This window comes from Brienomyrus brachyistius, chromosome 3 (assembly GCF_023856365.1).
Source record: "Brienomyrus brachyistius isolate T26 chromosome 3, BBRACH_0.4, whole genome shotgun sequence".
NCBI classification, from domain to species: Eukaryota; Metazoa; Chordata; class Actinopteri; order Osteoglossiformes; family Mormyridae; genus Brienomyrus; species Brienomyrus brachyistius.
Genome location: NC_064535.1, coordinates 7496943 through 7509901, shown reverse-complemented (window position 1 = coordinate 7509901; position 12959 = coordinate 7496943). Strand labels below are relative to the sequence as shown.

The 12959-nt window shown below is 46.2% G+C and overlaps 1 protein-coding gene across 1 annotated transcript; it reads left to right on the top strand.

Annotated features, from left to right (window-relative positions):
- Window positions 1-2176: 2176 nt before the first annotated feature.
- slc1a4 (solute carrier family 1 member 4) lies at window positions 2177-12888 on the top strand. The gene is given in 12 exon segments (XM_049006799.1): window positions 2177-2418; window positions 2421-2464; window positions 2466-2694; window positions 2697-2835; window positions 4303-4345; window positions 6313-6380; window positions 7362-7526; window positions 7832-8062; window positions 8807-8981; window positions 8983-9002; window positions 10982-11116; window positions 11237-12888. Coding segments are annotated over 12 exon segments (1593 nt in total). The 5' UTR covers window positions 2177-2318; the 3' UTR covers window positions 11481-12888.
- Window positions 12889-12959: the final 71 nt, after the last annotated feature.

Below are 12959 nucleotides of genomic sequence, written 5' to 3'. Positions count from 1 at the left end.
ACACAACTAGTGCCTGATGTAAGTTCATGTAAGGTTCATACTGTCAATTGGTTATTTTAAGCATCTTACCCAACCAGCTGAAAATACAGTATGAGTTTTAGACTTGCTGCATTAAAAGCACAGTATGACACTCTTCCTGTAAGCGCAAGATGTGTAGCCACTTGTCTTGTTTACACGCACTTGGTTCCTGAACTTTGCCCTCTGGAAATTTCTATTTTTATCCGCATTGTGTACTTCCTCCTTTTAACCGAAAGTATAAAGCTTGATTTGTCTGTGCTTTGTGCGATTTCCAAATTACATTTTGAGACAGCCTGAATACTACAAATGGTTGTTTATTTAAATCACAATCTTGTCTTTCTCGCACGAGCGCTTGAGTCGCACCGGATACTCCCCGTCATGATTTTGCCTGCCGATCTCAGTAAACTGAGAGGTTACAGGCGATCGCGCATTTTTATAACCCGACCAGCGATCGCCGTCGCACGGTGCACAGCTGTCAGGGTACCGGCTGCAGATACACAGTTACCGAGCACAATGCACACGACCGTTAGACGCTCCGGCGACAGAAGAAAGAAAGTGGCGTACTGTGGCACGGTGCCCGCTGAGAGCCTGGCTCCGGCTCTTTTGTCCGTAGTTAAATCTGTGCACCAAACAGGACACGTATCGCTCAGATTCCACTAGAAAACCGAGAATTTTAAATAACAGTGACGGAAAAGGTGTAGAGAGATGTTTTTTTAAACTACACACACAAGATCAATTCAAGTTATACAAAGGGGGATAAAGTTTTCTGTTTTGGTCCACTCATCGACTAGTGTAAGCAGGACCCAAGCATGTGCTGGAGGAAGAGCGTCAGACAGCTGACAGGGGACTGGCTACGTTTTAGGGGACGGTAGGAAATCAGGAATACCTCTTTGGCAGCTGACTTTGCTGCCCCGCTCCATGGCGCCATGCTAGTCGCTATTTGCGGCGCACGCTACTTGAATGCAGTGGTTAATTTGTGGAAAAACTTGTAGGTTCGTCTAGCCGAAGAATTCCTGGCTATCGTCACTGTCAGCAGAATCGAGACTAATTCTATATGAAAACCATGGAATTAAAGTCAAGTTTAAATGTTTATCTTTGTAGAATGAACTTAATGTCTTATAAAAAAACAACGCAACAAGTACATTAAATAATAAATACAATACAATAACATGATTCAGAATTCGATTTCACCAAATATGTCTTCGATATATCGAAATAAAAACGAACAAATATCCGTGTGTAGTTCAAGCAAAGACAAAATAAAATGGACTTTATTACCTCTTCAAAAACTATTTTGTTATATCTATTAATGCCGGTTAATACAGGGACAATTGAATACCACCTGCAGTAATTAAATATTGTTGTGTTGTTCGAGCATTTGTGGTGTATCATTCGGTTGGAACATTTCTATACAATTTTATTGGGCTAATTTGCCCGTGCCAACAATAATGTAATCTCGCATGAAAGCCTAAAAAACGAATCGTTCATTCTTAGCAACTACCGCCGCCCAGTGTTTATGAAACGCACAACAAGCTTAAAATTTCCCGTTATGTCCAATTCTCAAACCAGGGAGGGCAGAATTGTCGCGCAACTTGAGAAATCGACTAATTCACTTTCACTGTCGATTTTCTCCAGAAAGTTAAAAAGGAAAAAAAATCTTTTTCGTTAAATAAATTGTTAATGTAGCCTAGGGTACCATGTAGCCTAGTTAGGGGATGCCGATTTAGAAAAGCAATTTTACTGTAATGGAAATACAACATTTAATAAATGTGTTACGTACATTTGTTTAAATTTCATATTGTAATTTTTTAAAGAAACACCAAGCCATTGTTACCAAAGCATTCGCAACACTGTCGATCAAATCAAAAAGTCTGTAATATTTAGATTTCGCACAAAGGACTCGTGAGCAATAGTTTTACACAATGTAAAGATACTGCATCTATATAAAATATCTAAAGTCTATAGATACACTGCTACTCAACCACTTAGATGTGTATTTCTGGTTGCACAAAATGCCATTTGATGTGGTCGAATATGGAAACAAGTTTTGAAATTTAGAGCAAGGGAGCACCGCTGATTTGCCGTATTAAGGAATAAGGGACCTAACGGGGGGCAATTTTTCGTCCTGTTGCATCAGAGCGTTGAGAGTGGCCAGAAGTGTGCGCATGCGTAGCGCGCTACATCCAGCACTCGTCTCAGGGACATTTGGTTTTTGACGGGGAAAATTAGGCAGAGATACGGAAACACGCTTCTCGCTCCCATTTCAATCTTTTTTATGCCCATTGCCATTTGCGAGTAAAATGGAGAGGAAGAACGAAATCAATGGCCATGCCATATCTGAATGCGCCGAACCGGTCATCACGGGTGCAGCCAAGGGTGATCCAAAATCTTTTAAAGATAATTCGCGGTATTTTTGAAGAGGAATCTGTTGGTAATACTTACGGTGTACTGGTGTGCTGGTGGGTGTTGGGTTTGGCATGATGGTCCGCAGCATGCAGCTCACTCGGGCAGAGATGACTTACTTCGCCTTCCCCGGGGAAATGTTGCTGCGGATGCTGAAGATGATCATCCTTCCCTTGGTGGTGTGCAGTCTGATCTCAGGCGCGGCCAGCCTGGACACCCGGTCCCTCGGCAAATTGGGCGGAATTGCGATCGGGTACTTTTTTGTGACCACTCTCTGGCTTCTGCGATCGGCGTGGCCCTGGCCTTCATCATCAAACCCGGCGTCGGCGCCAGTGCCCTCAACACCAACAGCTTGGGACTCCAAAGCGTCTCTACCAGCAAGGAGACCACCGACTCCTTTTTAGATCTTGCCAGGTAACAAACACTGACAAAGTCCTGTCTGTTAGAGAGCTGAACGTATATATGACAATCAGGAGGAATATAAGCCGCTATTACCGGCTAAAGTAGACTTAGTGAAACGTTTAGTTGTACTGTCAATGACTATTTAAAAAACCTATATATTACTGTTTTCAGCAGGAGAAAAATCGTGTTTTATACTTTCTAAGTTCCAATAACAGTTATTAATATTTGTTTATAACGAAATAACGCCACTATTACCTTTTTCATGCATGAAAAGTATCTTCATTAAACAGAGGAAAGTGTATTGTGACTTATAATAAGGAAGGAAGTTCCGATTATTTGAACACATATAAGAACGTGTGTGGTTGCAGCATTAATAGGCTACGTAATAATAATAATAATAATAATAATAATAATAATAATAATAATTGTGCCGGTAGTTTCCTACACGTAAAATAGGGTATTTATTATACCGTGGGAGAAAAGTATATATTTAAACAGACCGGGACCCGGCGTGTCCTTCCCAGCTGAGGGAAGCCCAGCAGCTGTTAAAACACGGAGCCGCTGTGTCCGTTGGAGCCATGACCCAAGATAGCGGCCGGCCGGCCGGTCGGCCGGGGGGCGGGGGCATCGCCTCGTGGGCCGGACAGGCGCGACTGAGAAATAAGCACGTGCACACGTTACCTAGTCCCCTCAACAATAAATGCTGTGAACTATAGCTTTGTGGGAAATTTCATAATCAGTTGATAATCATGTTGTTGAATAATACACCATGAATCATTTTCTGCATTTTAACGGCTAAGCCACGTAATGTTCCATTGAAACAGCGTTAAATTGGGTAATTAGTTACAAAAGACATAGTTTTACATTAGTAACTGCTTAGTATGGACCTCTTGGAAAAAATGTTTCCTGGACCCACCATGTGTGAGGAGCTGAATGGAATTCCATTTCTTAGTCATGTCATGTGAGTGGATATCAGATAGTTAGCCAATGGGTATGGGGAGGGGGGGTGTATGCCCACACATGGCTTATAAGAGGGAATTCATGCAGTGGGGGGGCCCCCGTCCCATATGTACATGATGTAACTCAGTTTTCCCTTACACCGGCAGCATGTATGTACCAAACAGCAGAGATTACACATCACATCATGCGTTTACACAAGGAATTTTTACATTCCTCCAGTGCTGTTATGAAGATTGCCCTTTCCAAATACACTTAACTCTGACGCCGAGTGAGGGAAATACGACCACAGCTGTCTTCCCTCCCACGGCTGTGTGAGTGGTCGGGGTGCCTCACTGACCTGTTAGGTTTGCCTCATGTGTGCTTATTCGCTGGGGCATCCAGAATTCGTTCTGGTGCCAGTGAACACGTGACTTTAAGGACAAGAGGCTTCAGTAAGACTAAGAATGTGGGTGTTATCATAAACCTCTTCAGTACAACAATAATGCACTTGTTTATTGGCATATTTGTCTCCTGCCTTAGGAACCTGTTTCCAGCTAATCTAGTGGCTGCTGCCTTCCGCACGGTAAGACACCAGCTTTCCGATTCTTCCGCGCCGGGGTACGGTCGGCCCGAAATGGGTTGCTGGCCTAGGGGGTCCTTTGCACCTCCTGTTTGCTGCCTCATTCACTGCCTGTCAGATAAATCAGCGGCTGATTTTTTTTCTCCCGTTCGATCCTGGCTCCTCTTTACCTGCCGCGTGCCGCTTGGGAGGTATCCTGTTGCCGTGGCAATCTGATTCCTCCGTGCTTGTCTGGCCTCTGATGTGCCGGCTCGCTGCCCTCCCTCAGCGCCTGTGACAGTGTGAGCTTGGTTGAAGAGTTGTGAATGGACCAGAGGGCCTGCCATGTGACCAGCATGTGTCTGCACACTGTCTACTGACAGATTCACTGCCCTCCGGCAGGAAGCTTGCCTCACTGCTAATATCTAACCGGACAGTGACAAGTCTCAGCATTTCAGCCCCTCTGTGTTTGACAATCACTGTCAGGTATTTTAATGTTTGAGGGAGGAAAGACTGAAAAACAGCGGTCTGTCCTAGAGATGTGTCCGACAATCGGAGAATAGTGAAAAAAGGGTCTTAAGGTTTCAAGCCGCCTCTCTTCAGAGATCTATGCAGCAATACCAGAATGCTAATGATCCGATCAACCCCCCCCCCCCCCACCCCAGGATTCCGGAGCGCTGGGATTTCTGCAGAAAGCTGACCCACCGATGATACATTACAGGACAAGTGACCGTAGTTTTTTAAATCTTGCTGAGAACAGCAGATGCCTGGCGTAATCGCAAGCGTAAATCTGGGGAGTCACGTCCGATCCCGGGACGGCGGTAGTTCCATTTTCTTTTTCACAGGAGTCAGTAATGGGGACAAAAAATGTGTCATTAGACTCAGTGCAACGTTAGGAAAGAAGCTTTGGGAAGTAAGAGGAACAGCTCAACAAGAGATACTACATTTTTTATGAAAGGTGCAAAAACAGACTGATTATCTCCCCCATTCTTTCCTTGTTATTGTAAAAGCGGTTCGTAGCAACTGCTCAGTGTAGCTGAAATGCTAAGATCTACAGCTGTAGTAGGAGTCATTCCTGGTAGTAGTTGTAAAGTTGGCATAATTAACCAGAATTCAGCTGCTAGTTGTAGCTCACCTGCTTGGGTTATTAATAGAGTTGCTACGGCCACCCAAGTGTCTTTTGGGGGGGGGGGGGGGGGGGGGGGGGCTTGTTGGATGCTTTTGTTTCTTGCAACTTATTTTGCCTCTATGGGTGAATTTCATGGGGTCCCACACAAATGCATGGTTTGAGTGGTAACAAATGCTGCCATGGAATGTGTTCCAAGTCATCTTAAAATTATTATCTATGGAAGAGTTTCCCAGACATTATTAGAACAGCGTTTAGTTGCACTTGCTGTGCTGAAGTTTTAGCTAATATCCAGCCAATGTTGGGCTAACATTAAAGTCCATGTTGGTTTTAAGCGCCCATAGATCTCACCTTTCCCTCTGAATCAAAAGAAAACAAAGCCAGGGTAGCTTTAGGGTCGAAACATCTCCAGTTCCACAGTCAGCATGGCCCACGTTGGTTGGTAAGTCAAACATAGGGACACTGGAGCAGACCACTGCAGCAGGGGGTGGGTATCACACTGCAGGGAGGCTGTCGAAGAGAGTTCAGCTTTCAGAGGGGAGAAACTGGAATCGGACTGCCCTCATCCAATGGTCTCCCGCACCATTCCCTCAACCCGCTTCCAGTAAGTTCAGTCACAAATGGGTCTCTGTTCCCAGTCTGGCCTGGAGCCACTAAAGGAAAGACCTCCATCACTTGAAAAGAAACGAAATGAAACGAAAGAAGAGAAGAGCACCGGTGATTCCAAACTCAGTTAAAAATGTGGAATGTAAGAAGCCAAGGTGGAGAAAAGCCACAAGTAAACAACGGGAAAATCGTAACAAATGGCTGCATTTGAATTTCACTCCCCATAACCCTTCTTCCCCTCTCTGTCGGTCGTCTGCAGTATGCGACTGATTACAAGATGGTCGCTGTGGGAAACGACACCAACGGAACGGTTATCTACCAGAAGGTGAGAAGAGCACCACCCCCCCCCCCCACACCCCCCACTGGCGCTACAAACTCCCCATTACATTCAAGGATATGAAAATAGGAGTGCTGGATTGCTGATGCCTTCTGGGGTGGATATGAGAGATGCAGGAACGAGGCATGTGGAGCTGGATAGCAGAGTGGGATGGGTCACTTGGGGTCAAGGGTGGTGGCCTGCCGCGGAATTTCTCGGGTCCGTATCAGGGTTGAGTGTTGCAATATCGCTGTCATTACTGATTGCAAACGAACCCTGACATCTCTGTCCAGCTGTGACGGCTATAGACTTTGACAGCATATGATCATGCAACCTGCCATGCTGAGAGCGACAATAAGCTCTGGGGTTTTTGTTCACTTCCGGATGTTTCCATAGCGAGTGTAGGGCCCTGTTTTCTCAGCTTACGCAGTGTTCCTGCATTTTGTCCCAGGTTGTCGCCGTTGTTAAGCAGGCGTTCTGTCCGTTTGTATTGGGACTGTGTTGGCAGGTCAGCATGTTCTGGAACAATCGGGCGGCTGGCAGTGACGTGGGACCACAGGGTTTTCCTTACTGCGCCTTTCGGAACTCCCGCTGTTTCCAAACAGACCTCTAGAGTCCGCTGTGTTTCTCGGCTGAATGCCGTATGTGGAACGACTCCAGGAGATGCTGAGAGCTCCCATCGCAGTGGAGCCCTGAATAACAGAGGGATTTCACTGTAAAAACTACACTGGCGCCTGCAGTTTTCATCACGCCTGTTGCGTTCGGCACCTTGATACGCACCGACGGCTGCTAATTCCCCAGCCTCGGGTTTTAATGGATGACTGACCCAGACTCCACATGTATGGGGGGGGGTGGTGGCCAGTACACTCACTGTACATCACTGACTTTCAGTACTGAATATAGAATTGTTGGTGCTCTTTAAAGTATCGGCAATGAAACTGACACTCTGGAAAAACGACGTTTTCTGCCACGTCCTGGCGGAGCGCAGGGGTACCGTTTGGCATGGAGTCGGATGGCATGAACATCCTAGGCCTGGTTCTCTTCGCCATGGTGTTTGGGGTGGCGCTGAAGAAGCTGGGGGCCGAGGGCGAGGAGCTCATCCGATTCTTTAACGCCTTCAACGAAGCGACTATGGTGTTGGTCTCCTGGATCATGTGGTGAGTTGGCCAGCAGGTTCAGTCACCTCAAAGATGGCGGTCTGTTTTAAGTCTGTTGGTGATACTAGGAGTGATCCTGTTGTGCCTGAGTGGTCTTGTGCTCCAAAGCCGATGCACCAATCTAGTGCTGCAAATGAATGCGCTCACGACACTCACTGCCACATCAAAAACACTTCCGTGTTGGTCGTTTCCCCCTGTGGCACTTAGATGTAAGCCATGCACTAAGTAGGTCTCTCGCATTGACCTTTGACCCCTTGTAAGGCACTATATATCCATGTCGTCACTGCGTCACTGTCGCCCGGCAGGTACGTGCCTGTGGGCATCATGTTCCTGGTGGGCAGCAAGATCGTTGAGATGGAGGACGTGGTGCTCCTGGTCACCAGCCTGGGGAAGTACATCTTTGCCTCCATCCTGGGCCACATCATCCACGGGGGCGTCGTGCTGCCCCTCATCTACGCCTTCACCCGCAAGAACCCCTACAGCTTCCTGTCCGGCCTGATCACCCCCTTCACCACCGCCTTTGCCACCTGTTCCAGGTGGGCGCGATTGTACATGGGGCAACTATAGAACACCCACTTCCCTGAGGGATGCTGGGTAATGATGCGATGCTATTTGCTCAGGAGACAACGGGCGTTTCGCAATGCTACCAAGAACGCAAAGACTTGTGTTTTTGGTAAGAGCCTTCTTGCTAACTTGCCTCCCAAGAACGAACTTGGGACGCAGTGAATCATGGGATTGTTCTCATTGGCGAGGATGCAGCTGATGCATCCTTGGCATTGGTGCGGGACAAGAGTGGCATTCGGGGATTTTACCCATCCTCCGTACTTCTCTTCTTGAGCATTGGAGCTGTACTTCAATAAGTGATGTCAAGCGGGTATGAGAGAACAGTCAATTAAATATACCGATACACACCCAATGACTTCTAATTTAATTTGTATTAATTGCCTCCACTCTGAAAAACAAATAATTCAACATGATCCACACTGTCAATATTTACCAGTTCCTTCGGGTCACATTTTTTGAGTCCTTGTCTTCCTCCTTTCCAGCTCCCCTGACGTTAATTAAGCCAGTCTTGTGCTGACAGCACCTGACATCCTTACGGTGGTGGAAAGAGAGTGCAGGATACCCCACAGAGATGTGGTAGAGGAACAATGCTGAGGGATTCTGATGAGACAGCTTGTCTCGGGGCTCAGTGTGGCTTTGGAAATTCAGGGCTCCTGCTGAAGGTTCACCGCTCTCGTTAGAGTTGTTTTTTTTTTTTTTTTTTTCTGCCCCGGCAGCTCGGCCACGCTGCCATCCATGATGAAGTGCGTGGAGGAGAACAACGGTGTGGACAAGCATATCAGCCGCTTTATCCTGCCTATTGGGGCCACCGTCAACATGGACGGGGCGGCCATCTTCCAGTGCGTCGCAGCCGTCTTCATCGCGCAGCTGAACAATTCGGAGCTCAACGCAGGGACAGATATTCACCATCCTGTACGTGAGTTGAACTGCAGCTGGAGCGTAGGTTCCCCCTAGTGGCCGTTCGTGATAAGTTGATCCAGGACTCATTACATTGTGTTTAGCAACCTAGTTGATGCAAAATTAAAGCTTTTATAATGTTTATACAGCCAGATATTTTACTGAGGTAATTCAGGTTAAATATATCGCTCAAAATAACTTATGGATCCTTGCTGGATTTGAACTACCAACCTTCAAGTAATGAAAGCGTTTTCTGAACTATGGCGCCATCTGCTGTGTAACTAAAGTTTTTCAAGAGGTTACAGTTCGGAGGACCTCAGTACATGCATGTTTGGTACACTGGTGTTATCAGGAGAAAAGAGCCTTAAATACCTGTGTGCAGAAACCAGCTGCTACCTGGTTTAACCTCATAAGACCCAAGGACACGTTGAATAGAAAGGGTTTGGAACTACTTAGGTCAGTAATTTTCAAAGCTGTGTGTCTCAGTACCAGTAAGTTCTGTAACCGAACTTAGATACCAGTCTCTCTGGTTTCCTGTTAACAATACTCACCACCACCCACACACAATACTCACCACCACCCACACACAATACTCACCACCACCCACACACAATACTTACAACCACCCACACACAATACTCACCACCACCCACACACAATACTTACAACCACCCACACACAATACTCACCACCACCGACACACAATATTCACCACCACCCATACACAATACTCAGCACCACCCACAATCATGCAATTAAACGCAGCCTGAATGCACGTTCCTCCACCCCAACCCCCCCCCCCCCCCCCAAAAAAAAAAAAAAACAAAACAGTGAGGCAGCAGGTGACATATTAATTACAGAGCGAAACTGCCAAGTTCAAATCCAAGGATAATCAAGTCATGGAATTGGCTCAGTAAAAGTGCAGTAAAATGTACGCTTTGCTGAAAAGCTCGCTGGTAGTATGTGTGGATGAGGTTAGGGACTGTGTGGATGAGGTTAGGGACTGTGTGGATGAGGTTAGGGACTGCATAGATGAGGTTAGGGACTGTGTGGATGAGGTTAGGGACTGTGTGGATGAGATTAGGGACTGTGTGGATGAGGTTAGAGACTGTGTGGATGAGGTTAAGGACTGTGTGGATGAGGTTAAGGACTGTGTGGATGAGATTAGAGACTGTGTGGATGAGGTTAGGGACTGTGTGGATGAGATTAGGGACTGTGTGGATGAGATTAGGGACTGTGTTGATGAGGTTAGGGACTGTGTGGATGAGATTAGGGACTGTGTGGATGAGATTAGGGACTGTGTGCATGAGGTTAGGGACTGTGTGGATGAGGTTAGGGACTGTGTGGATGAGATTACGGACTGTGTGGATGAGATTAGGGACTGTGTGGATGAGGTTAGGGACTGTGTGGATGAGATTAGGGACTGTGTGGATGAGATTAGGGACTGTGTTGATGAGGTTAGGGACTGTGTGGATGAGATTAGGGACTGTGTGAATGAGGTTAGGGACTGTGTGGATGAGGTTAGGGACTGTGTGGATGAGATTAGGGACTGTGTGGATGAGATTAGGGACTGTGTGGATGAGATTAGGGACTGTGTTGATGAGGTTAGGGACTGTGTGGATGAGGTTAGGGACTATGTGGGTGAGATTAGGGACTGTGTGGATGAGATTAGGGACTGTGTTGATGAGGTTAGGGACTGTGTGGATGAGGTTAGGGACTGTGTGGGTGAGATTAGGGACTGTGTGGATGAGATTAGGGACTGTGTGGATGAGATTAGGGACTGTGTGAATGAGGTTAGGGACTGTGTGGATGAGATTAGGGACTGTGTGGATGAGGTTAGGGACTATGTGGGTGAGATTAGGGACTGTGTGGATGAGATTAGGGACTGTGTTGATGAGGTTAGGGACTGTGTGGGTGAGATTAGGGACTGTGTGGATGAGATTAGGGACTGTGTGGAGGTTAGTGCCCCGCTGAGTGCTGTCTTGTGCTCACAGGGTGACAGCCACTGCATCCAGCGTGGGGGCGGCTGGCATCCCCGCCGGGGGCATCATCACCATTGCCATCATACTGGAAGCCATAGGGCTGCCCACCAATGATCTGTCGCTCATGCTCGCCGTTGATTGGATCGTGTAAGTGACCTCATGCTGCAAAGGCAGCATGTCTGATGTTTATGTGGATGGTTATAAACTAATGTACTACCAGCTACCGCGAGGGGCTCTTACACTATAAGGTGTCTTATTGGTTCGCAGGGACCGCACAACCACTGTGGTGAATATGGAGGGGGATGCCCTCGGGGCGGGAATCCTGCACCACATCAACCAGGAGGACATCAGGAAGAGGAAACAGGGTCGGCAGGAAGGGAAGTGGGAGGGGGAGCTGGCAGAGGTACGGGTGCAGGCTGAGGAGGAGACATCCCCACTCGTCACCATCCAGGGGCAGGCGGCCTTGCCGGGTCGTTCGGAGGAGAAGGGGAACATTCAATCGGTTTGCTGAACTGCAACCGGAAAAGGCAATTATGGGGGGTAGTCGATTTCAAAATGAAAGACTTACCTGTGATGTGGGAGGAGGCTACCCTGATAAAGCGGTCGCTGGGAAGGAGGTGACATTTGTCATAGATTTGTATTGTCGTTAGGAACACGCAAAGTAGCCTGAGTCATTTCCGTAACGGAGGCTGCTTCTTTTAACCTTTTCTGCATCCATCAAAATGGTCCTTTTCACCTTCAAGTAATGAATGATTAATTTTTTTTAAATAAGAGGATTGCCTTTAGCCAGTAGCCATGAGGCTGTGGGGGGGGGGGGGGGTCACACAGGCTTAAATTATTAACAGGCTTCCTCTTTACTGCTGTTGGTCTGTGCTTATCAAGCATTAACTCTTTCGGAGAGGGGGGGGGACGTAGCTTAGGGTGCCTTGCCGGTTTGATGTCCGGCGTGGGATTGTGGCAGCTGCTGTGGACTGGAAGGATCTTCATTTCAGTCCCCCCATGTCACATTGGAGCGATGTTTCCAAAACCAGGAAGAGAATGCGGGGCGTGTTGACACCGTTTTCCCCTGATGGCGGGACCGTGCACCGAGTCAGAACCGGCTCCATGCTTCTCGTGCCAAGCTACAGCGAGAACACAGCAGCCATGTTGGTCTGTTAATAACAGCCTTGAACTTTATTTTTTAATAGAATGTCATGTGGTCCAAAGTGTGAATATCTGGCCCAGATTAAACCAATTGCATTCATTCTTAACTTTGACATATTTACATGTTACCATTTTTATTACTTACTCACTATGTGTAGTTTATACACTGCCAAACAATGTGTTTTATAAATAATCGTATGGTTACCGTGCGCATTTTAAATCACTTTATCTAAGCAATGCCAACATTGGCATCTGTTTTTCACATAGCAGTTAAAAAAATAAAATCTAAATCTTTATTTTTGTTTTACCCTTTCCCAGATAGAAAAGAACGTGCACGTGATCTTTGGTTCATTTTGAACGGACACTGAAACTTTTATCATACTGAGAAAACCAGCTGCAAATAAACAAATCAAACAGCACCGGGCTATCAGAATTTGCCAAAATCACTTCTGATTGGCTGACCTGAGATGATTGTCAACAATGGAAAAAGTTATTTTTATGTTTAAGTTTTTAAAATTTATTACAAATTTATTGTCAGTATATATTTCTTTTCATTAACAGCAACTCTTCTTTCTTTCTTTCTTTTTTTTTTTTAAAAAAAGAATATCTAGTACTCTCCACCAGGAAGTCATATAATATAGAGTGGAAGGAAGGATGTTCGGGTTTTAATATGAGAATTTGTATTTTTTTAGTCTTTAGACACAGTCCTGTCACAAAACGTCATTTTAGGTATTATGAAATTAAAAATGTCTGTTGTCTACAAACCTTTTGCTACGTGTGGTTTTGTGGTGAAATACACATTATGATGATGATGATTATGATGCTAAAGGAGTTTGATGGTAATATT